This window comes from Pygoscelis adeliae, unplaced genomic scaffold (assembly GCF_000699105.1).
Source record: "Pygoscelis adeliae isolate BGI_AS28 unplaced genomic scaffold, ASM69910v1 Scaffold331, whole genome shotgun sequence".
Taxonomy (NCBI): Eukaryota; Metazoa; Chordata; class Aves; order Sphenisciformes; family Spheniscidae; genus Pygoscelis; species Pygoscelis adeliae.
This window is the reverse complement of record NW_008824037.1, coordinates 452,387-478,303: the sequence shown is the minus strand read 5'-3', so window position 1 is coordinate 478,303 and position 25,917 is coordinate 452,387. Positions and strand designations below refer to the sequence as shown.

The 25,917-nt window shown below is 40.9% G+C and overlaps 1 protein-coding gene across 1 annotated transcript in view; it reads left to right on the top strand.

The window, feature by feature from the left end:
- PITPNA (phosphatidylinositol transfer protein, alpha) overlaps positions 1–25,824 on the top strand; it is a 31,886-nt gene extending 6,062 nt beyond the window's left edge. The window contains exons 3-13 of the mRNA XM_009333452.1: positions 4,854–4,884; positions 10,513–10,658; positions 11,236–11,327; positions 15,135–15,142; positions 16,061–16,135; positions 16,513–16,596; positions 17,984–18,061; positions 18,996–19,106; positions 20,757–20,879; positions 21,621–21,690; positions 23,025–25,824. Coding sequence (XP_009331727.1) covers positions 4,854–4,884; positions 10,513–10,658; positions 11,236–11,327; positions 15,135–15,142; positions 16,061–16,135; positions 16,513–16,596; positions 17,984–18,061; positions 18,996–19,106; positions 20,757–20,879; positions 21,621–21,668 — 796 coding nt within the window. The 3' untranslated portion in view covers positions 21,669–21,690; positions 23,025–25,824. The remainder of the gene's footprint in view (positions 1–4,853; positions 4,885–10,512; positions 10,659–11,235; positions 11,328–15,134; positions 15,143–16,060; positions 16,136–16,512; positions 16,597–17,983; positions 18,062–18,995; positions 19,107–20,756; positions 20,880–21,620; positions 21,691–23,024) is intronic.
- The last annotated feature ends 93 nt before the right edge of the window (positions 25,825–25,917 follow it).

Here is a 25,917-nt window from a genome sequence, read left to right as displayed (position 1 = left end):
GGGGGGACGACTGATGGCGCTAAGGGCCTTGCCGGAGTCGGGAGCTGGGCTCGCACCCCGGCTGGGAGCCGCCGGGTCAATGCACAGAGGTTTCTGTGGGAGGTGGTGGCATCTTGCCCCCTTCTCCTTGTAACTGGGCTAAGCGGCGAGCCTGGTTTTGATCCCCTTCCTCTCCTTTTGCTGTGCAATTTCTAAGCAGAGAGTCCAACAAGAGTGAATGTGCCAGAAATAAGATAGCTCCACAATATTTTTTGATGTGGAAACCTCACCTTGGAGTTCTTTGCTGTCCCTGAGGCTGCTGCGGTTGTTTTGCCCCATAATGGGGAAGAAGGGGTGGAAAACAGGCTGGACGATCTGTCATGAGAGTGTGTGTGTGTGTAACTATTAGTCACATCGTTTTTCGTAGTCTTTCGTTCAGCTGCTTTATGCTTGCTAACGTGGTGTGCTCTTTTGGACCGGTGCACTTTGGCTAGGTGTCTTCAAGCTCTGCATACTGCTGCACATATTTCTTAACTGAATTCTTAAGGTTAACTTAAGTGCATTCTTAAGTGCATTCTATCATTTTAAACTTCTTTTGACTGATAGAGGCTTCCCCCCTGCCTCCCCCCCTTATAGAAGATAGCTGTGATCCCGATGATAAAGTGGGTTTTCAGGTCTTCTCTTAGACACGTTTACCTACTTGACAGTGTCCTCCTTATAGCAATTACTTTGCCAGATCATGGACCATGGTGTGGATTTATATATTAAGACTATGTTGAGGGCTGTACTGATCATTGTAGTTGTCTTTAATCTTCATTAACTTTTTTTTTTTTCCACCAATCCTTAAACACTTGCTCTTTTTATCCAACAATAGGGGTGTAGAATTTAAGAGCAGCAGCAGAGCTGGTCTTTGTAACACAGAGACACTGTTGCCTTCTGTAGCGTTAAACTGGATAGCAGACAGAAGCCTGGGCTAAGTGCTTAGTTTCAGGTGCATGAAAAGATAATTAACTTGTTCTCCTATAACATCTGTTTTGTTGATATTTTCCTATTAATTTAGTTGGTTAATGTACTTTTACAGTACCTGTCTGGTTTATTTCTATTCACGTTCATGTATCTTTTTCATGCTTCTGCTTACAATCTCTTGCCCTGTACTGCAGTAAAGCTCACTTGCCAGTGAGCTATGCTACCTACAGGGCATCTCATAAGGATGGGAACATATGTACTTTGGAACTTCAGATTTCTGAGAGTATGAAAAATTCATTTTGATGCACATCACTTGCACAAGTCATTTTACTTGATATTATCATTTACCTCACCAAATCAACATATCTACTGGTCTTTCACACTGCCTGTTCCAGAAACAAAATGTGAAGTGTAAATGTTAAGACTAAAGATTAAAAGACCAGAATTACGAAATTTGTTTCTTTTTACAGGTTTCCATTTCTGTTTTCAGAGGGTCACCAAACCTTTTAAGTCTTGTCATTAGCTGTATTGTCCTGTTTCTTTTCTTGCCTTTGTGTTTTTATTAAGACATACGTGGCTCTAAGGACAGTCAAGGGTGCTACTGTACTTTAGAAATGAGCATTTATTTTTGACTTCTTGGGATTCCCAACTAGCTCTAACTGTTGCGCATTCTGAGTTGTGCCACTGTATTGGTTCTGGTATAAATCTTCCTTGATGTTGTATGTGAAAGTTGCCCATTTTACATGCTATTTGAGATGTTGTTTGACTAAATCTCATGTTCCAGGAAGCAGTTGTTTAAGGCATATAGAAACTACTTGTTTTGGTGTGCCCTGGATATTTGAAGTACTTTGCTATTATTGTTTTATTAGTTCTGGTTGCCCCAACACTGCATATAGGTACCTTACTGCCTACCTAGTCTAGGTGGTAAAAATGCAAGTGAGCTGTAATGGCGTGTCATCTGAGCAGATTATTCTTCCACCTCTATGACCCCTTGTGACATCCTCCCTACTAAATCAAATGGGTATTATTATGTGCTCCATAGGTATTTTAGGAGATGTTACAGAAATAGAGCAATATAACAAAAACCCGATGTCACATCTTTTATTGTCAGACAATGTGTATCATCTTTTCTGTACAGTTTCTTCTACTGATGGTTATGTAGTGATAGCTTTAACGTTTTCATTTGATGTCCTATCAGTCTTTCAGACTTACCTTTCATTTCTACCTATCCATGCTACAGATAAGCTGCATGGTTTTTGTTCATTCATTTGATTGTATTTTTTTGGTTGCAGGGTTTGTAAATGCTGGTTGAGGTCTTGCTTGCTCTCCCTATTTTTTTTTAAACTACATCGGAAGACCTTGAGGAGAATCAGAGCATAGAGACTCACTTCCCTTTCCTGTGAAGTGACGATAATGACACTGACCTCCTCTGCAGCTGTACTTCCCTTTGCTGTCGTTTGAGGCAGATTTCAATCTAGGAGGGATCTTAAGTGTTCTTCATCATTTTCAGGCCTTTGATATGGCAGGCAACCACATCGTATAATCTCTTAGAAGTTGATCAAGTTCTATCCCAAAGTTAGGAGTCTTTGTTCCCGTTGCTGCTCCTGCGAAGCTTTTCCTCTGGATCCTCTAGAGTAGTCTTCCCTCCTCCTCCTTTATCACTCGACTACCTGTAAGTGTTAGTCATCCCCCGCATTCTTTGTTTGCTAGGCTAAACGAATTGTAAACTATTTAACTTGTTTGTGTTTCTGTTTCTCCGTTCAGGAACATTGAACTCTGAGATAATATTCAGATCTAGTGTCTTCCAGTTTCTTAAACGGATTTCATCAGCTTACATCAATCTTTTTACACCAGGCTTTCTAAAGAAAAATACTTAAGCTCCATTCCAAAGCCATTGTTTCTTCCCTGTTTCTTGGTTTTTCGCCTTTTCTTATCATCCTGTCCCTCTTTTCATTCTTACTGCAGCTTTATCCAGTTAACTAACCTAATGTCATGCTTGATGGCATGGTGTACCTGTGGAAATCCATGTTCTTTTTTTTGTTCTCCCTTACGTGAGGAATACCATACTGAATTGGACCAAAGGTCCTCTTCCATCTTGCCTTCTAGCAGGTATTTTTAGGAAACAGTATATAAATAGTGAGTAGAATGATTGTTTTTCAGTATATCCTACCAGTAAGTGGCATACGGACTTCCACAAATTGATCAAATCCCATTTTAAAATTGCTTATACTTCTTGTGTTTGGCAAGGAATCTCATAACTTAAGTATGCAAGTACACTTGATTGGTCTTAAATCTGCTGCCTAATGATTTTTATTCTGTCCTGAGTTGTTCTGTTGTAAGACATAGTCATTGCTCCTTCTCCATTCACTTTTTCACACCGTTCATGACTCTCTAATGCTCTACCATATCTTAACCCTTTAGTGGTTTTTTCTTCCAAGCTGAAAAGCCTGGTCTAACTAATTTCTTCTCATGCAGAAGCTTTTTCCGATCTCCGAGCATCTTTTTTGCCTTCCTTCACTTGTTCTGTATCCTCATTGAGATGACGTGATCAGAACTATATGGAATATTCAAGATGTTGCTGCATGAGAGATTATAGTGGCATAACTGTCTTTTTTTTGTGCGTGTGTGTATGTATGGTGTTCCAATTTCTGATGTTGTGTTTGCTCATGAACTGCCACTGAGCTGATGTTTCCAGTTGCTTTTCCATAAGGACACCAAGATATTTGTGGGCGATAGCTAATTTGGGGCTCATTAACCCCGTGTGTTTGGGGAAAACGAGTGCCTATCATGCATTATTCTGCTTTTATCAACACTGAACTTCATCTGCAGTTCTCATAGCTCTTTCTGCAGTACTTTGCAGCCAGCATAAAGCGTTGCTGTCATAAGTAATCTTGCATAATCTGTAAACTTTTGCCCCTCTTACAGTTTGTCCTGTGGTATCTTATTGGTAACATTCCTCTAGCACAGAAAAAAAATCAATTTTCACCAGTATTGCTTTTTAAAATCGGTTTGTTACTAAAGAGGACCTTTTTCTGATCCCATTATATCCTAATTTCTTTGAGACTAATTCTCAAAGAACTGGGAATTCTTCCACCCACAGTAGCCATATCCACTTCATATCTGTACCTTGCTTTGGTTCCTTGTTTCAACATCATCCTTACTGAAAGCAGAGGTCAAATACAAATCTAGTTTTGGAGATACATATATAATATTTTTAAAGGCCTTAACATGCATGTGTCTTTATCAGCTTTAAACTTAGTTTTATTCTTGTTTTTTTCAAAAAAATCTCAGTGTGACTTCTGGCAGGTTTTGCTCTGTAGTCTAGTCGGTAGATTCTAAGAGGCATTCAGGAAACCACAATGGGAGAAAAAGTGACTCTAGTATAGAAGTGGCAACACCTTCCTTCACAGTCAGCTCTGAGAAAGCCTTCCGTATAGTTCTCTATTTAGAGTTCTTCCCTACTGGATGGGACATAAACAAATCTTGCAATGGCTTGTGACTGTCACAGATCTCTGCAAAATTGTTGAAGCACATAGCAACGCTCTACAACAGCTTGACGAGAAATAAGATGTGACTGTTGAAAGGATGTGGTGAGAAGGAACATGCAACTGTTTTGATGCTGTGTAGATTTGTAGGTTGGTAAGATATTACCAGTAAGGGTCTATGAGAATTATACAGTTTTAGTATAGGATTGCAATTATGCTATATCATGTATTGATTCTCTTTGAGGCTATTGTATAAATAGTCTTGGGACTGAAGAATAAGTGCTAGGGATGCTAGCACTAGGTGGGTGCTGGAATATTGGGGAAAGAGGAGAGCTGTGTAGCCATTGCTGTGAGGAATGTGTCATGTAAATTTTGCAGCTGCAGTGATATTTGTTAACTTTCTGTTTCTGTATTCCCTTTCAGCCGCGTTATCCTGCCTGTGTCTGTGGAGGAGGTAAGTCCTTTTCTTGTTGCTTGCTTTCTTTAGGACTGTAAATAAACTTGTGATCAAAGCAGTTTGTATGAACAAAAACTGGGAAATGCAAGAGAAGGATATAGCTGTCTTCAGGATCCCTGTGTGCTGTTACTCATTCACCATCATTTTGACCACATAATTGAATTTCTTTAGGCCTGAGGGTACTGATACTCTCTCCTATAAAGTTCTTTCAGATGTGTTGATTACAAATCTTGACTTGTCAGGCTGTTCTAAAGTGCAATTTCCTTTTGATTAATACTATTGTTCTCTTTTTTTTTAACATAAAGAGGAAGCTTTAGTACAAATTTAAATTACCCTTTAAACTGTGTTTTGCTGGAACTCTTTTGTTTTAAACTCTTAGACAAAGAGCAGCAATTTCTTCTGATTTGTGAGGCTGGTGTGGCAAAAGAAAGATTGTGTATGTCTTCCTTAGGACTCTAAGACCCGTCTTCTCCAGCTTTTGCAGAAGGAAAACTTTCTTTTTGTTTAGGTAAAGCTCTAATTGAGAGAAGTGGTGTAGTTTATAATGGAGACGGTCATTTTGATCACCAAACTGGCCATGGAATAGCTGTGCAAAGTCTGTGGCTGATTCCCTGCTGTTTTTTCCAGGACTTGCAGCTTACCTTTCCTTCCTCCCTTCTGCACTGAACAGCGCTCTTACAGAGAATCTGACCATATAAATGTTTTCAAGTTTTTAATGTTCCTGCTAGCAAGGTAGATGAGAAATTGAAATGATTGAGTCTATAGCATTTCTGTAGTAGATTCCTTCTTCTGGATGGTTTGTGTTGTTTTTTTTTTCCCTTGTGATCCTTGGCTGTAAGCCTTCGGTTTGTGAGCTCTGATCAAGGGCGTGTTCTAACTCTTAGGGAAAGCTGCGATAACAGCACTCTTGTTAATTTTTCTTTCTCCTGAATATAGCAGCTACTGTGGCAGAGACAGTGGTGAGCTGGACCATGGCAGCACTGTTTTAAGCATATCCCTTTTATAACTCTCTACTCCTTTGACAGGACACAGTTTAGAACTTGGTGTAGTGTGTATTCCTGCGGCCATGAGACTGGCTAGTAAAAGAAAAGCAACATCTAAGCTGAGTTCCTTGTTCCTGTGGATCATTCTGCTGTGACAGGCATCGCATGCTGATGGAAAGCCGAGACCTCTGATCAGAGAGTGGTTTTAGGTCTATGTACTATGTTAATAAGACTGTTAATGCCAAAAGTCTCTCTGTTGCTTACTCCTTACCTGTAGATTATATGCTTTCTGCGTGAATCTGTTTCAAGCAGTTTTAACAGAAGTCTGACTAAAGTATTAGAGTAGGTATGTTTGGATCTTTTATTGTGCCTGAGTGCTACTTGTGTGGGGGATTCCTTGACAAAGAAAGGAATAACATGATAAGCTTTAGCAAGTAAGCAAAGGATGCAAACTTGCAAGTTAGAGAAAGTTATGGATAAATGGTTAGGTACTCCAGAGCTCAATAAACAGAAGACCTTAGCGTGAACAGCAGGAGCCCTGCCTCGTAGTGATATGCCTCATAGGTATCAAGCTGTGTAAAGAGAAAGTCAAAGCATCAGTATACAGATTGTTTCTTTGAGGGGGTTAGACTGGATGGAACCCAACACAGGGTTTTTCTGAGTTCTCTGATACTCGGATTAACCTTCATCCAGTTAAAGCGAATCCCTCGCTATGGTCTTTTCCCTCCCTGGCTGGCTGTTCAGTGCCAGGCATGTTTGAGCCTTGCATGTAGGCTGCCTGTGTGGAAAATTGAGGTTTTGGGCGGTATGTAAATCTGTCGATCTCTAGCAACCTCCTTGTCTGAGGATGCCCTGGGGTTATTTGTTCAAGAAGGTGTATTCCTCTCCTCTGGATCGGAGGAGTTCCAGGGAGTTGAGTAACCTACTGAAAAGTCTATAAAGTGAAGAGCAAATAAACATTAGAAGAGAAGGAACAAAAATACTAGAGAGAACACCTTAATGTGCTTGGATTGTGGATAGACCGCCAACTTGACCAAACTTAATTTCTCCCCAAACTTGCATATTGTCACCATGTCCCCTGAATTATGCCCCTTTTCAAGGTCTAGTGGTTCTCATGTGATAGGCCAGATTTCAGGAAACAGTTCCCTAAGTGGAAAGAGTTCTTAAGTTCGCTTAGTTTTGCATATGTACTTATGTGATATGGTAGTTTTAAAGGTATGCTTAAGGAGAAAAGTTATTTCCAGTATTGACTCAAAGGATGACTACTGCTTTAAGTTTGTGTATTACTTCATCCCCCTTCCTGTGTGGAAAGATGCTGACACATCTGTGCATCACTTAGTCACTACACTGCTGTCTGTACTACAAAACAGCTGTTACAACTTCGTTGCTTTCAAGGATTTCCATGTGCACAAAAACTCTTAAACAGGGCTCTGGAGACTTGTTGTGGCTCTTGACCACGTAGCTGCTCATTAAGCATCTCTGGCTAGCAAAAGGACTTCTGATTTCACTTTAATACGAGGAATTTTTGCTCTAAAGACTTGAGAGTTCACGCCTTCAGCATGTAAATTGCTGCCAAAAGTCTGATGCTAATGCGTAAGACGGAGAATGAAATTAATTGTGACTTTGAGGCATTGTAGTAGGGCTGAGGGAGTCTTCTGTGTCATTCTGTGTTATGCCAGGGGTTGTGTTCAGTCCTCTCAGCCCTAGCAAATGGAGCTTAACCAATAGTAAGGAATTCAAGAGAAAACCAGTGATCAGGAAGGTGGTGTGGAGATGTGACTTGATGAATAAAGGGATCAACGCTGAACAGTTAGCCAAGTAACTGCTAAGATGGGAACAAAACGGTGGAGGAGAAGCCCTGGTGATGACTAAAACTTGAAGGCTGGGATGTAGGAGTTAGACTGTAGCAGACTGTCTTCTACTAGGAAACTCTGCCAAAATGTGGTCCTGCTCAAGTGCAGGCTGCAAGCTGTACTCCTGTGTTGTTTTATACATTGTCGCACTGCAGGGAGCCAAAAGAAAAAAACCTTGTTGTATCTTGGGTGCTAACCTTTACTCATGCTGTGACCATCATCACATTGCACAGTGCCAACTTTGAGAGCGTGGACTTGAGCGGCTGTGTGGGTGTCCTGCCAGCTGCCACTTTGAAATGCTGGTATGGGTTAGAGCTGTGTGTACACATTCTGTGCTGCCTCTTTGTTCCTCTCACGTGGGAAGGAGCTTGCCAAACACAAAGGACTCTTATTTATTAATTGTGTTAAAAGCTGCTTTCAGGAGAATAACTGTTCTTGAAGATGGCTACATTGAGATCAGGCCTTCTGAAAGAATTTTGGTGTAATGAAGATACGCTGTCAGCTGTATAAGAGGTGTTGTGGCACAGATCAAGAGGAATAACTTCCTGCAGAAGAGAAGGAGGTTTTTGGGAGCTCTCAGGTCTGCAAGGATGGGTCTGCCTGGCACTTTGGACTTCATGGAGCCAGAATCTGTTTTTCTGTTAACTTTTGCAGGCAGATGCTGTGGGTTTTGTTCATTGGGACAGTTTTATTTGGGCCTTTTCCTCTTTTATCAATGCGATTAAAGGATCAGAAATAACAGGGAAGATTAAATGGTGAAGATGCCAAACCAAAGGGCTTATCCTCTTAGTGTCTGAACTTTGACCCACGTATTTAAAAGGGAGAAGGAATGAATGAGAGAGTGTTACTAAGAGGAATTAGTTTGTGCCCCTGGAGACCTGTCCTGAGACTTGCTGCAAAGCAGTCAAAGCCATTCAGTCCTCCCCTCTAATGCTGTAGTTGCCAAACTCACGATAAGTTCTCTTCTCTGTGAGTGTACATGTGGCTCTTACTGTACTAAATCAACTTGCTTGTAAGATTTCACAGCTCTCATGTTTTGCTCTTCTGGAGGGAGGTGAGTATTCTGTTTTGTATGGGTCATCTGTAGGGAGTCATAAGGAAAGCAATGTAGTGTATGAAATGTCAGAAGGCAGGGAGTTGTATTGCAGCCCCAAATCCAGGCTGAAATGCAATCTGCTGGTGACAGTGCAGGAACTGTCCAGCCAAGTGAGGGGTCATTGTGTAACCTGGGCCAGTACCTTCTGCAGAAAACCAGCAGAGCTGTTGCTCTTAGCTCGAAAGTGGTCTGTTGATTGCTTTTCTTAAAGATTACTTTTACTGGATGGCTGTTTGGTTTGTTTTGTGCAGGGGTAGTCTAGCAGGTAGTCAGGCTTGCTTAATATGCCTATGTGTTGAACTTGAGACTGTATAGTGCGCTTACTTAAATCCCTCTGGTATGCTTTTTGCCCTGCCCCAGATTAACTGAGGCCAGGACATCTAGCCTTATTACTTTGGCTTATCATCTACTACTCTTCCAATAGGAATAAATGTTTTCTTGGTCTGTGTTAGCACCAGATGGTACAAAACACCACAGAGCTTGGGTACTGTTTTTATTTTGGATGCTCTGACAACAAAATTTAACCACTGTAGAAATCTTCCTTCATTGTTGAAGATGTACCAGCCCAGTGAAGTTATTTCTGGGTTGTCAGCTCTGAGCAGTATTCCGCTTTTCCAGCCTGAGTTTCAGTGTAGGGAGTGGTAAGTGCTATTCCCGATTCTGATGCACAGCCCAATGCTGGGGAAAAGGAAGAAGGCCTAAACAGTGTTCCATTGCTTTGTAGTTATGTTTTGGAGTTTTTTTGGGTTTTGGTGTTGGGTTTTTTTAGTCGTTGCACTTCTGATGCCTAATGCTTTGTGGATTACCCTTTCAGACTGCCTCTCTGTACTGCCTTTGGCAACAGTTGCTGTTTTGCTCGCTTTCAGTTCTGAAGACTTAACTCTGTTAGGTTTGAACACTTCCTTTTGACTTAGTGCTTTAGCTTCTTTGTCCTCAAACCTTGTCTGCTCATCTAACTTCACCTCAAAGAGCCCTGTGTGAATTTTCTTCATTTGATCATATTTCTTTTGAGCTCTGCATCCCCTTTTTTAGCTACCAGAGGCAAGAGTATATTAGCATTACATCCTCTGCAGAGAAGAATGTTCTGTTTTGCTCATATTCTTGATTTGCCTCTGCTCTTCCCTGTGAAACATTTGGGCATGCTTCTTATGAAAGAGATTGTATAGTATGAAGTAGTTTGAGTGATTCCTGGGAAATAATGCTGCCATTTTGTCAAAAAACTTCATGTGAAGTTCTTTGGGATTCTTCTGGATAAAGTACTGTATGCTTATTAATTTAGGACTGGCAGTGCGTTATTCTCCATTTAACCTGAACAAGTGGGACACCTGTGTGCCAAAAAGATTGAAAAACAATGGCTTTTGCTACTGTATGTCTGAGGTCTCCTGCGTTTTCTTTAAATGTTGTCCTGATGCTCCTTTAATCTGTTTTACTTTCTCCTCAATTTGTGTTGGTTTGGAGCTTGAGATTTAAGGGTTAAAGGTAACTATCCTGTTGGCAGTGCTTTCCTCCTAACTACCACTCAAGCTTTCTGTATCGAAATGAAATGAAGTGAGCTGCTTATCTGGACACACAAGTGGATGTCCTTTTCTGTGCCTTCTCCCTAGATAATAAATTTATCCTTGGCTTCTTCTGGTAAAGTTATTACGTCTGCTAAATTACAGCTATCACAATAATGTGTCTTTAACTTCTTTAGTATCAAGTGGGACAGCTGTATTCTGTGGCAGAAGCCAGTAAAAATGAAACTGGTGGAGGTGAAGGAGTGGAGGTCCTGGTGAATGAACCCTATGAAAGAGATGGAGAGCGTGGGCAGTACACACACAAGATCTACCACTTACAGAGGTATGTGAAACATTTTATTCCCAGAGTTGGGCAAGAGGAACTGGAGGAAGATGCAATAGGCTTGCAGCGACTGTGTAAATCACAGATTATGTCAAGGCTGAAAGACATAGAGGTAAGACAGGAGTATAACAGCAGCTGGCACATGGTACAGCTGGAATTGAGCATCACTGGTATACCTGTCCACCTTTTTAAGAGTGGCTGTTGTCCCAAGAAAATCTGGCTCTGAGCTTTTCAAAGCAAATCTGATCCTGTTACCCAGTATTTTGATACTTGAATTTGACTAAAGAGCAAAATGCCTCCTAGATTTCAACCTGTTTTCAGCCTCCATTTTTTTTCCTTCTTTTTTTCTTTCCTTTCGTTATGTAAGGTTTAGATTAACCTGTCCAATTCAGCAGTCTCTGGAAATCATTGTAGTAGGGGTGAGCAGAACCCCACCAATTCCACCAGTGTGCACATGTGCGAGACTCTAGCGTTTGCATTTCAGGTGATACTCTGCCTGCCTCAGAGTGTCTGGGCCATAGCTCTCATTACATGTAGTTCTTATCAGTGCCTTCCTTCCTATTTCCAAATTCTGCAGCAAAGTGCCAACATTTGTGAGAATGCTGGCCCCTGAAGGAGCTCTGAATATACATGAAAAAGCATGGAATGCCTATCCCTACTGCAGAACTGGTGAGTGCATGGGGAAGGACTGTGGCTTGCTGGCTTTTTGGTTTCTTGGGGGTGAGGGGAAGGGTAGGAGGAGGTAATGAATGAGGCAACCAGTGGGGAAGCTGTTTCAGCTCTTACCTTAGACTTCTGTTCTCTAAGCCCTTTCTGTGGTCAGGAAAAGCAAAATATAGTGCTGTGGAGTTAAAAGAAATGCCCTTGTCTGATGTGCTGCTAATGAATGACAGTGGAAAAGAACAGACCAAGAAACGGATGTTAGCCCTACTAAAGGAACAGATGTGTAACATGAGTGAAATGAATGTATGAGGGATGATTTTATGTACTCAAGTGCAGCATAGCCTGGTGGGGAAAAAAAATGGAAGATGCAAGAGGGGAACAGGGAAGATCTTGGTTGCCTCTTGCTTAGTGCAGTTTGATGGGAGCAGCAGTGTTATGCGATTGATACTTGCTCAACTGCAGTATCCATGGTTAGTGAAGGCTGAACAGGTAATGCTACAGTTGCTTCTGGGCTGGGGCCTTGACACAGATACCCAAATCTCATCCAACAAGTGTAAAGTGAATCAATTCATCTGTTAAGTCGGGGTGAGGCTCTGGAAGCTGCGCAAAGTGGTGAAATAATGTCAAACTAATTTTCTCCAGGAGTGTTTAGAATCTTATTTACTCACTGAAGTTATCAGCCACAATGTTTAACCACTACTGTTTTTCTGGTCTTTGTTGCTGTAGGAACTGCGAATTTGACTTTGCCTCCAAACTTACGTAGTATTTTTGGCTGTCTTTTATGCTGTTTGTATCTTTGAAGGATACATTTTCTGCTATTTGGTAGTGGTACAGTTGCTATGGGAACTGTAAACTTAAATATTCCAACTGTTCTTGAAACTCAATATAGAAAAATTTATTTTTCAACAATTAAGAGAGTTTTAAATGAAGCGTTTCAAAAGAGGAAAAAGCTTTGTAGTGGGGGAGGATAATGTTACTTCAGATCATGAAACTACATGCAGCATTCTAGTGGAATTGATACTTCAAATACAAAATTCAGATAATATCAACTGCAGAATAATTTTTAATGTGTCACATAATTCAAGATGCTGAAACTAAGTTATTTACATCCTATCTTTCTCATTTTTATGCAGTTTTCTTGCTGCATATTAATTAAATTAGCTAGTAAATGTCTAATTTATTTCCATGTTAAGTACACTGAACTGGTTTAAACGCAAACAGTTCTTTCATTAATTCTTCAAATTGTGGAAACAGATGTGACTAAGTTGACTCCCGTAGGTTTTGTTAGACATAATGCATAGCTGTATCCTCCTCTTCCTCTTTTTCTTCTTCACCGATTTTCTGGAACAAAGGTATGGAGTTAGCTTGTTTTGTCACTCTTAGCTGCTTATCCTTCAGTTACACGCTGCTAACATTCTACTGAAGTGGAAAAAATGTGATACTAAAATCAAGTAGAAGACTTTCCAACACAGTCGAAATTTCAGATTTTGGTATGCTAGAAAGGATAGCATGACCAAAAAAAAAATCCTCAACTGTAATAAACACCAATATAATATGAGATAGAAAGTGCTTTGTTGTGGGGGTTGGAGCAGAAGGCAGTTTTTATGCGGAGGCTGACAAATCTGTTTAGAGAATCTGCCAGCCTGACGTGAATCAAGAAAAGCTCAGAAAAGTTGCTGAAACCTTCACTTGCTAGTACTGGGCAGGAGGGAAGAACCCATGTATGTGGTGTAGGCTGCCTCGTGCATTATCATTTTACTTTGGGACATGCTCGGACATTTTGGTCTTATGTGAGAAGACTTGGATGGCCCCATCTGAATCTTTGTGCAACATAAAATGCCATGCTGGCTTTGAGTCCTCTCACTAGAGTTTGAAACTTAAGAGCCAGGGACACAGTAAGAACTAAACCTGGCTTGACTGTGTAGGAGTTAGTGGCACTTCTGCCTGTGCCCTCCTGTTCCAAGGTGATACTAGTGTGCTGCTCTCTGGAGCACTGCTTACTTGCATGTCAGCTATCACACAGAGCCTTTTAAGTTTGAATAAAGCAGTACTTTTAGTTAATTGTGCATCGTGTTTTTTTTTTTTTAATTATACGAGATTATCCTGCTTACGTTTCCCTATATCTCCTCTTGAAAAGCTCAATTATTACTTTAATATGCATATTATATACCATTATCAGAGAAGTACTGAAGGTTGAGAGAATTTAAATGCCTAGCTTAAAACTTCCTGCAATTCTGCACACTTGTTTGTGCTGTAATATGTTGGTTTTATGTACTTTGAATGGAAGGCTTGCTTTGCTCCTTTGAGAGTATGAACTGTAAATGAGATTGTTGTTGTATGCATTTACAACTTCTACAGTAAAAATGAAGTGAGGATTGCCTAATAGTTATAACTGTGGGCTGGTGCCAAGGACAACAGTGTTCTTGGTTCTTTTCTGCAGTCTGACTTAAATATTAATGTCGCTTAAATGTTTTTAGAAAAGCAATTTGATGTGTGTTCCACTCTTCTGGGTGTCGGCATGAAATGCCTGTGGCCAAATGTCAAGAAATTGAGAAGTTATAACTGCAGCTGAAATGTGTAGGAGTTGCTGCTGTAATGCCTCAAGTGCAGGCCGTAATTTGTAGCAAGCTGAGCATCTAAGTTTTAATGGACATTTCTAAATGGATTAACTTGTTTGCTTTACAAATGAGGAGTCTTCCCCACAGAGAAGAAATTAGGAAGGTGAAGGAACCTGTTTTAAGGCAGCTGCATAGTCATGGTGCATAGTCATGGAAAAGCAGTTTTGTCACGGGAAGGTGGGAAGGCTCTGGTTTGTAATTATGACTGATTTATTCAGTGTTTTGTGCGGACTAGCAGAAAAAAACTCCTTGCAGAAATAATGAAATGTTCTTTGAGATTAAATTCAACCTTTTAAAAATTAGCCTCAGCTATTCTTGCTTGTTCTCTCCCTCCACCCCAATATGTCACTCTAAATAATTAGCCTTCTGTAAATCGCTGTAAAAAGCAATTTTCAAACTGTTAGGGGTTTAAAGCAGTCCAAGGCCCAGCAGTAGGCAATTAAGGTGGCTGGATGTGCATGATAGGTGATAAGGGATGGTACTGTCTACAGGGTGTTGGGTTGGAAACTCACAAATTGTAATAGTACCTTTAAAACAAAATTGCTTCCTAGTAAAGTCCTCATGTTAAACTTCAGAACAAACCAGCAAAGTTCAACTCTAGCTTCAGACATCCTTATTCTTAGAGTAGAATTGCTAACGTACTCCGATGGCTCAGGTAGAACAGATGCTGACTGTTACAGGATCTTTAATTGCTTTTCTGTGTTGAATAATTGAGCCTTACTATCCAGGGAGTTTAGTTACCATGAGCAGTAGAGATGCAGAGGGTCTGGTTACTGCGTGCAGGAGTGATGAGGTCTGCACTGGCCTGAAATCCAGCATGGGTTTGCTTCAGAACTATGGAGAGGTTTCTTATCTGCAAGCTGAGAAAGGATTGGTAAAATGCCGCCAGCTGAACATACTTATTCCATCTTCTCATCCAGCTGGCTGGAGTCCAGAGAGCAGAAGTGGCAGTACATAATTAATTGTTGCACCTCTGGGTTTCTCCAGGTCTGAGAATTTCCAGAGGAGAAGGGGGTGAAGTTAGCTGGTTTTTATCAACTTACAAGGTTTTTTCCTCAGTAGTATCAGCAGCCCCTGGGAAGCTGAAGTTGTCCCTGTTTTGCTAATAGGGGGAGGAGGGCGATGGTTGCTGTACATTCTTTTTCCACTAAAGTACTGTATCTCTTTCTTTTCATGTGTTGATTTCTTGGACCAGTTATTACAGTAAGTATTGCTTTTACTGATGATCTATGGAAACACGTGATGTCTGAAATGAAGTGTTCTGGGTATAATAAGCTCTTTAGCCTGAACTAAAGGCACTTTAGCTTTTGTCATTGGAAGATCACGTAGATTAAACCCCCTTGCCAACTGTGGCATATCCACAAACGCTTTGTAACTAGGGACAGAGATCTTTCTTCACTGCAGCAATGCTCAGCTTTACACATGGGAATGTGCCATTGCCTAGGTAAACTGATTAAAAGAATGTTAGCTCATACCATTATGCCCCTTTGAGTAATCTGTCTTCTGAATTTGATATTTCCTTTTTACATGCTGAGTGTTTCACTGGCTTGTGCTTTTGTTTCTACTCCCTTGAGGGAGGATAGGGTTACCTTTGGAAGTCCTTTTCTACTCAGTAATAATGAGAAATGGAAAGTTTTTTGCTTACTTGGCAGAACTGTGCTTCTTGTCCCTTCCCTTTCCAGTGTCAAAAGCTCTCCACACATCAGTTTAATATTGTTATTCATTTCAAGAGTTGCCTCCAAATATGTACTCAGTGCTAGATCAATAATCTCTTTGAAAAGACAATTTCTGCCTAGTTATGTTACCTCTTCTAAACTCTAAATAGAGTGGCAGATATTGTCCTTTAAAAAAAAAAGCTATTTATAAACTCCAAATGTTTCACTAAAACAATGGAACTTATGTTTTTTCAGTGAACAGCTTGTGGTTTATTTGATCTTATGTATTTAGTGATCAAACAATTTTTCTAAAAGCAATGATGTGTTTACAGGTAATTCTGAAGTTCCCTAAGTCAAACCCCAGTCAAGTTATAATTCTTTGAGTTGCCTTTCTACTGCTTATCTAGCTAATAAGAAGACAAGGTATATATCCAAAGAATAACAAGAAGCTTTATTTTGATGACAGAATGAGTATATGAAGGATGACTTCCTGATCAAAATTGAAACCTGGCATAAATCAGATCTTGGAACACAAGAGAATGTAAGTACTTGTGTCGTGTGTTTTATTCATCTCTTTAATGTCATAATGCTGCTTTCCATGCTAGATTGGAAAATCGCTGTGTGGAACTGTCTATTTGCTGCATTCCTGGATTTGAAATGCTTATCGCACTAGCAAGGCAGAGACTCCCTCCCATTGGCTTCTCATATATGCTGAATAAAATTGTCCCCAAAACACTTGTTCTGTGTGAGCACCTTTGCTTCTTTAGAAGATCTCGTATTGTGCGTTTACCATGGTGTACTCTCTGTACATGGAAGGGCGACACTGGGTGTCCAATCTCCATCTGGATTTTTTACAGTCTTAGAATGGGAGTGTTCTGTAATTCAATCAGTTACGTTAGTCTTGTACTTTCACTGCAGGTTCATAAACTGGAACCAGATGTATGGAAGAACGTAGAAGCTATTTATATAGACATTGCTGATCGGAGTCAAGTACTTCCCAAGGTATGGTAGGTGGGTAAGAGCTCCCTGGTGTGGGAGGCCTTGTGCTAAAAGAGGGAATAATGTACAAACTGTGTTCCCAGGGATGGTTGGTCACAGGTAACAGGACAAATGAGAGGATGGAAAGAGGAGGAAAGGCATTCCTTAAAAGTGTTTAAGCAAGCTAGAGGAAGAGCTCTTTTAAAAGCTATGTCAATACTGTCTGTAAAATGTGTTACTTGGCCTTACGGTGCATGTAACAGTGTATATATGTAGTTCTGCAGCACTGCAGCTGATTATAATGCTTGAATAACAAGAAATGGCACTGTCCTTTCCATACAGGATCTTTTTTAAGCTGCCTACTTTTGAAACTGACCCATGGCTTCACAAGTGTATCTTGAAATCATGTAGCTAATGCTTTGTTCTAAGAATCACTACAGTTACTTAAGAAACTAAGGGATGTTTCTGTACTGTACTGGGAAAAAAACCCAACTATATAAAAGTGGAATGTGGTTTGAGTTTCCCCACTTAGCCATATTTGAATGATATCAGAAATACTAATTTACCTGTTCTCAAATTTGGCCTTGGGTATTAAACCAGAACTCGTACTTATTTTAGCTTTTCTTTCCAATAAAGGTGAATTGGTAGAACATGAGTAGCATCTGATTCTGATAGGTTAGGCAGGTACTAAGCTGTATCTGCAAATACAAACTACTCTGAATTAAATGCTGCCAGAGAGCAAGGACAGTTCACCTGGAGCAGAAGACTACTGAAGAAGATGCTACAATTGATCACTTTAGGCACTAAACTGATGATGATTTGAGTTTGTTTTCATTTTAATTGTGTTGGGGGTAGGAGTAGAGTACACACCCCAGTCCTAATCCAACGTGCAGGAAGGGAATACTGCAAATCATTTACTGTGCAATAGGGGGCATAACTAATGCCTCTTTCTTTTTCGTGGTATTGCGAGTTTGACTGTACTTTTTTTTCTAGTGTGCAATATATGAGCATCATACTGATACGGTGCTGTGAAAAATACTAGATACCGCAGCTCCAGAGAGCATAGCTATTTCCTGCAGCAGCAGTGTTCACCTCCCAAAGAATGAGTGGTTACAGGAAACCTGTCTTGAGGGTTTACAGATCTTCTGATAGTCTTATCCCAAAGGAGTCCTTACAAAGGTCATATCAGCTTGTTACCACTTCTTCACATAGGTCTAGGACACAGCACAGGGGGGAGAAATATGTTTCCTTGAAGAGTGCCTGACCTAATGTTGAAGTCTGAAAACAGTAGCTCTTGAGAAGGCAGTTAGAGGTTAGTCTTTGCCCACTAGAAAAATAAATCCTTTGTGACAGTGAGCAGCTGGGTAACAGTAGGATAACTTGTTTTTAATCTTGTGTGTCTATCCAATAGGATTACAAGGCAGAAGAAGATCCAGCAAAATTTAAATCTGTCAAGACTGGACGTGGACCTCTGGGTCCCAACTGGAAGGTGTGTATTGCGTGAGTTCAGGAACTGTATCAGCTTGCATGACTGAAGTATAGATATTGGGGCTTGGAGCCACAGACATATATGTAAAGCATTGGATTCACTTCTGTAGAAGGAAACACAGAACTCAACTGGTGATCTGTTCTGAAGTTAAAGGAAATGGAAGAGTTTGGTACAAATAGGTAGAATGAGTTCCAAGAAATTGCCAGAGCTGTCTGGTGTTCAGCCCAAGACTTCACCCAAGAGAATTCAAGGATGAAATAGCTGAGTTATGAGCAGCAGTGTTTAACCTTTCACTTAAATCCTTGGAATCTGAAGACTCTAGAAGTGCAAATATGATGCCAGTCTTTAAAAGGGGCCCTGAATGAGATCTGGGGAGCTACGGGTGTGCAAGTCTGATCTCTAGCAGGCAAACTTAGAAGCTGGGGTTGATATGATCCACTTGGGAAGAGTGGATATGGCGCCTGTAAAAGGAAGTAGGAATGTCCACCTTACCTTCTGGAGCTTTCTTTAAGGCTTGATAATTATGTAGATGACTCAGATGATATAATCTATTTCCAAAATGTTTTAGATAGGGACTTTGTCAAAAGACTTTTAAGGAAACTAAGTAGCCATGGCATAACAGTGAAGATACTGAAAGACATAAATTTAATGGAAGAAAAAATGGAGAACAGAGCAGAGGAAGGAATGGTCCATTCTCAAAATGGAGGAAAGGCCACCTGTGGAGGAAACTAGGGTCTATTTTCATCATGGTCTTAAATACCCTGGAAAAGGGGTGAGCAAAGATGTGACAAAACTTGTCGATAAAAGATAGGCAAGGTGTAAGGATGCAAGATGATTGTGAGGAATTGTGGAAAGACTTCATAATTATGACTGAAGTAGCTGCTTTCCTGGGGACGTTTGACCTGAGTCCTGATGTGAATGTCTGTCTTTGCAGAAGGAGCTGGGAAAACAGACAGATTGTCCATACATGTGCGCTTACAAACTGGTAACAGTCAAGTTCAAGTGGTGGGGTCTGCAAAATAAAGTTGAGAACTTTATACAGAAGGTAAGTGAGCTCTTTGATGGGGAGAGATGTGGAAATGAGGCATGTTTCATCTCCCATCTGCTTTAGCACCTCAGCTTCTTCTAATAGTGTATCCTGCCTGGAGATGTTAACTTGAAACCCAGTCATGTCACCTCAAGCAATACAGTCAAGGCCTGTGCCTGATATACTGCAATCAGTTAAAGTTGGATTTAGTTTGCTGCTAATGCAAGGGCAGGGCTGGTTGATTGTTTTGTGAATTGGCTGTGGAACTGTTTTAACTCTAATGTATGAAGGTAAACTGGCTGTTTTGCTTTGTTTAATAGATCAGCCTGAGAATTGCAGTCACTTGGTAGTTGATTTGTGAATGATGAGATGATGCGTGTATACTAGGGTTATTCTGGTCAGGGGCAAGACATGTTTTTGTGGGGAGATAGCTACAGCTTCAGTTATCTGATCTTAATCAGCTGAGGATCTTTCTGGCAAGTTCTAGAGCTCTAGTCATGTTTTCCTCTCCCAGTCTGCTGCTTGAAAAACCTGGATTAAAAAATAAGCAGATGGTGGGAAACTTCATTAACTTAAAACATGAGTAATTGGTATCCTGAAAAGAGCTTTTTCTGTGGCAGAGTTCATAACCCATGAACTGCAGCAGAATGCTAGACCTCAGAATCAGTAGGTGCAATTTTCCAGGCTATGCCATGTTCATAAAAAGCCTATGACTTTGGATCATGGAGACTTCTCCATGGTTAATATTGATAAACTACAGTGCTGCTTCTGCAAAAGCAGTTCTCTGGTGATACAATCTGAAGAGAGCTCTAAGGGGGAATGACCATGCTGCTGCAGGATTTCAAATACCTGTAACAAAAGCCCTGAACAAAGCAGTGTCTTGAATCCCTTTCTGAGTGTCTCTTCAGCTACACATTTGCGTCAAAGTAGTTGAGCTGCTTTTGATGAGACCAAGTTATCAGATGTGAAACCATAATTGGTAAAACTGAAGTGTCCTTCCTTAATGAGAACTTTCCAAGAGGCATTGTATACCCCTGTCCAATATAATGATTTTTGTCTAGCTTATCTCCTATAAAATGGAAATAAATCGCTCCTAAGTTGAAGTAGCTTGTGCACATTAGTTACCTCTGCTGAAAGGTTTTCAGCTGTGGAAAACAAGTTTAGGCTTTTTTTTAGGTCACCGCAAACGAAAAAAGCAAGATGGATGCATGTCAACCCTTTACACTTGCTAACCTCCAGTTTTTAGCGAGTCAAGGATTATTTTAAAAATACTTTTATTCTGTTTCTCCTTTTTTCTGCACCTTCAGGCCAAGTATCATGCTCTAAGTAAACCCAACCTGGAGCACTTTATTCAGTCAGAACAATACTGTCAAATCAAAGGAAATGACTAAAGCATTCACTAATTCTTTCAATGCACTGTGCAGGCTGCTGTCTAGGCGTGGGAAAAAAAATGCATTTCTCTGAGGATTCAAGGCTCTAGGTGTTCTGTTAAAAGAATAAAAATTAGCTAGCTTCAGTTTCCAATTGTGGTAGCTGTAACAAAAGGTGGGTGAGGGAGCTGATTCTTCAGTGTACACATCTCTGAAAATTGTTATGATCCAGTTATATCCATATTAATTGCCCTATGTGTAAGCTCGCTTGTATGTTTTATTCCTCCTCCTTTTGCAGCAAGAAAAGCGTCTCTTCACAAACTTCCATCGGCAGCTCTTTTGCTGGCTTGATAAGTGGGTTGATCTGACTATGGAGGACATTCGTAGGATGGAGGAGGAGACCAAGAGACAGCTGGATGAGGTCAGTGGAAAAGCAGGGCAGGTGTGGGTTGTGTGAGAAACTCTTTCTATCCAGTAGAGTAGAGAGAGGAAAGACTGCTGCGTTGTCATAGCATAGTGTGTATTGTCCTGCTATTTAGGTCATGCTGCTTGTGGTTTGAATGATTGGCTATGACTCTGTTGTGCTGGCATCTCCTTCTAATCATTATGGACTTCTCCTTCTTCTTGTTGTTGAGCCAACAAATGTATTGAACCACAGGCAATGAGGGTATGAGCGGCAATGATTCGTTTACCGCTTTAATATCTTCTGTTAGCTTTTACCCAAAGCTGAATGGTCATTTTTGTCCTCATTAGTTTCCAAAGACCAGTTCAGTAAAAGGATTTTTAGCTCTAAGTATTATAAGCAGGTAATGGGGGTACGTAACAGGGTTCTTACTATGAGAAACACGAACTTGGTAATAATGAGTACATTGTTCCATGATTTGTGTCCTGCACTGCACCCTCCTCTTCCTTCATGCCTCAGGGTATTTCATTATAGTTTCATGTCCACTCTGCCCTTTGGATAATGGTTCCAGATCCCTAGCAGACCTGCAGTTTAACCAAAAATGGTGCCTGCATGTGCATATTCACAACCACTGATTTGGGATGCTCAGATCTAATCAGTGTCTTACATAAAGGAGGTAGCTTAACGTGTTCCATGCTGATACATTTTAAGATAACATCATGTGAGAATCAGTACTTGAATAGAGTTTTTCTCTTTCAGATGAGAGAAAAAGATCCAGTGAAAGGAATGACGGCTGCAGATGACTAACGTGACTTCTTCCTTGTGCACTGTAGGTATCAAAAGAGTTTGACAAAACTCTGTATTGCTCTATATTTAGGGAAAAAAAAAAAACATTTGGGTAAGAAACGATCCTGTTCATAGCTTCTGGCAGGCAAATCTGTGGTATTAATTGTTTTTATGGTGAACCTGTTTCACTGACAGGTTGACGAGTTAGTTTACTATCTTGTTTCAGAACTATTCTAAAGAAATGTTGAGTGAAAAGTGTAAGAAGAATGTGTTAGAACATTTTGTAGACTTTACTGCTATTCTTATTTCTGTAACGGATGCATTACTTTCCATGACTTGCAGAGGAACTTTTGTCCCGAAAGAGTAAGTTGGACCTGCAAATACTTAGAATACGTTTAGAAATTGAAAATTCCTTGCAAATATGCTTGGAATGTATTTCTTGCATTGTTTGTTAACAGTATTTACTAATGGGCCAAGGCCTGGAGCAACACTTGCGCATTGCAGCAGAAGCAGCAATGACAATTTTAAAGCTTTTGACTTGTTTTTCATCTATTTCACTATGAGTATGCTAACTTGGCAGGGGAGGGACTATCATACTGGAGAGCATACATAAATTTACCTTTGTTGGCCAAATCCCTAGGCTGTATTCTAGACAGCATGCTGGATGATAACCTGTAAGCAGCGCTGAGAATGTTGAACCTTATTCTGTTAAGTTGTGTAATCGTTTTGGGGTTTGGTTTTGGTGGGTTTTTCTTAGACACTGTACAAAAATGTGGTATAGTATTAGGGAAGTAAGAAGGCGAGGAGAAAGAAGTGATTGTCCATTTATGTAGAGAAGTTCAGGTTACTAGCCACAGCTTTTCTAGGGCAGTAAACCGCCATCCTAGCTATCCTTGGAAAGAATGGGATGGGGCAGAACCACAGCCTTTCAAAGGACTGACTGTTTACCTCTGCTTGTCCTCTGTTATCTGCTGGTTCTTTGGTGGTAAGTGGGGAACACAAGGTGAGGGAGTGTCTGAAGGGGTGTCTTCTGATAGATGTATTTTGATTTTTTTAATGCAACTTAAACCTTCTTAGTTTCTTCTTCATTCGCATTTACTCTAGTTCTTAGAGAAACGAGTTGATGATCGTCTCAATTGTATTGTAGCCTCTGGACTTGCTAGATTGTTTAAACTGCAATTTCTGTTTGTCATTTTTAGGCTATGTCTGCTCAGGATTAGCGCTGAAATGTAATGATGCAGTGGTGTATTGCCATTGTCTGCACTGGTGACAGTGTCTCTCACATTTGCTTTCTGAAGGTTCAGTCTGACACTTCTTTTGGCACGCTGCTCTTCCAAAGTGGTTCTAAAATGTTTTCCTGTTGTCTCTTCATTTTAGTTTGCAAGACAGTCATCAGGAAGGCCCGGGGAATCCACACTCTTGACTGACGGACCATCTCTGGATCAAGCCTTTCTATATCCAATCGGCAGGCGATTTTAAATCTCCCATAGCTAATTCTAGATGCCCCTTAATATTGTGAGCAAATAGACCGTCTGGTACTAAGCACTCCAATGTTAGCACGTACATGAAGGAGGTAGCTCCTCGGAGACGTGTGACTTAGAGATCGCTGTATTTACGACTCCTCCCTCCTTTTTTTTCATTGTGTTCAGACCAATTTCCATGTGGCCCTGTTTGATTTCCAAGTGACATTTTTAGCTAAAATAGTCTTGTGATGTGGTGACTTAGATTTTTTTTTTTTTTTTTCCCCCCCCTCCCCCCCCAAGTGGGATAAACTGCCACCTTTGTTCCTGGCCAGCCCTTCACCATTCTTTGAATGTCTGTTTGGAGAGGGAAACTGTCAGTATTTTAGAGTGCAAAACTATTCCACAAAATGCTATGCTCTGACCCTTGCTCCCAGGGTAAGAAACTTTATGGCATGTAATCTGAATACATAATCAGGAGTAGCCAGATACAGTTCTTGGTCTGCGATGAATCGTGGTATGTGGCTTCTGCACAGCATTACTTTGTTCTGTCTTAGCACACGTGAATTAAAGACTGCACAGAAGCTGCATTCAGTGTCCCCATGCTAGGGCCTTCACCACATAACTGTTGAGTTTCAATTTAGTGGTACGTGGTCCCTTCGGCCCATGTAGCTATGTTGTCCTTCAGCTGTGTGTCAGTCTTACAAAATCATTATGAAAAGTTGCTTGACGTATGTTGCAACTTCCTGGTTCTTTATTTACTAAGACTTCCCATAACTTACAAAACTAAAATAGTTTTGACTAACGATAATGTGATTCTCCCTGGACAAATTGGCATGTAGCAAAAGCTGGTGTACAAGTAAAGTCTTGGTATCTGATTACATCCAGGTGCCTGGGTCGGTGGTTCTGCTCAGCAATAATATTCTTCCCATTGCAAGACTGACTAAAATATCTCCTTTCAAGCTATAAAAAAGCAACTTACAAAGACCCACAGTTGTTTTCTAGTATATCTGTCAGTTACTATAAATCACAAAGGATACTGTTAAACAATGCAAAGAGCTCTGGTTATTTAATGAACTCAAATACTGTAACTATCCTTATGTTGATATCAGCTTTAGACAATCAAATAAGCAGAACAGAATCAAAGAAATGCTGCTTTATTAAATACATATGAGAAAAAAAAAATTTCTTTGCTTATGCCTAAGGCCCAATGTTTGATTTTTCTTCCCCCCCCCCTACCAGTAGTAAACACTTTATTTTCCACTTCTGTATTTGGCGGCACTAACACAAAATACTGAATGCCAAACACAGTCGTGGGCATATCACCACTTTTGAGGAGTCTTTTTGGCGTTCTGTAATACATCCGACTCCTTCAGCCCTTCACATTCCCGCAAGCAGGAGATCCTGAAATGATCCTGTGCCATGCCGAACAAGTATGTGCTGGGATCTGAACTGTGTTCAGCGTGAGGGAAGACGAGGCATGCTCTGGAGGGAGAGGATGGCGTTTGGTTTCTGGGGAGGGGGCAGTTTATCCCTTTATTTTTTAGTTTGTTATTTTGCCTTACTCATGTCTAAGTGCAATAAGCTCTGAATTGTACCAGTAACTCTGGCAGGCTCTTCTCAGTGACCTCAGACTGTTTTGCGGGGTGGGGGTGGGGTTTGAGGGATTTTTAGCAATCTTGCCAGGCAGAATTAAAACAAATTTATTGTAAAATAGGTGATGAAACTAAATTTTAATCTGCGAGGCTATTTGGGACCAGGATGTTTTGTGGCATCTTCTATAGCTGTTCAAGAAGTATTCCAGGAGTGTAGGCCCCACTTACAGTTCTTTCAGTTTAAAGTATTTTTAACTGAGAATTTATGCACTGACTTCTGTTCATGTTTGTCAGTTATGTTTTGAGGGATTCTTACACTCAAGGACAACCTGAGAATACACGTAGCACACTTGTTCTTTCAATTTGTGTTATCCAAGAGGCTTTCTATCCGATGACACTAATCGCTATGGAAGCAGATTGCAACATTCCACCATGCAATCCTTTTTTGATCCTCTGATTTCAGAGTAAGAGCTTTTACAGAAAGCTTTCCTGATTAGGGGAAAAACTGGGGGGGGGGGAAATGCAGGAACTCCAGCCTGAATACTTCCCCCCTCCCTGCCCCTTGCTTTCTTTCCTTCCAATTTAATCCGAAGTGAAAGCATCCCTCAGCCTTGGGATAGACAAATCCTGTGAAGACCTTTTGGTCTCGATCTTGGTTCCTGCTAGCGAGCATCGCGAAGATCACGCAGCATTGCCGTGCTGTATCTTTCCTTGGCTTTGGCAAGAACCCCTCAACCTGCTGGTTCCCGGAGGGGTTATCGCTGGGCTGTTAGTCTGCTCTAGGGCGATGGTTGTGCCGTGACCCTCTCTCCGATCCATGCTGGGTGGGTTTTGGGGGGTCCAGAGGCAGGTACCTCGCCGCAGCCCGGGTCAGGCCGGTTTGCTGATGGGGCCGCTTGCCTCCCCCCCTCCCCCCATGCTGCACCTTTCTGAGCTCATCCCCGCTGGGCCTCCCCGACACGTTCTGATGGGTTCACCGTGCTCTTTCCTTTGGCAACACACTCTTTGTAGAATGGGTTAGATTATCTCGTCGTTTCTTTCAATGTGAGTTTGTGCCTTTTTTGTCTCCTAATCTTCCAATACAGGCATATTGGAAACAAAATCTAATAAAATACTAGACAGAGCTTTACGCCTCCGCCTCCTTTGTTTTTGGGGGTGCGGGGGGTGGTTGCGGTGCAGCCCCGGGGCTGCAAAGGCCGCCGTGCTGCTGTCAGG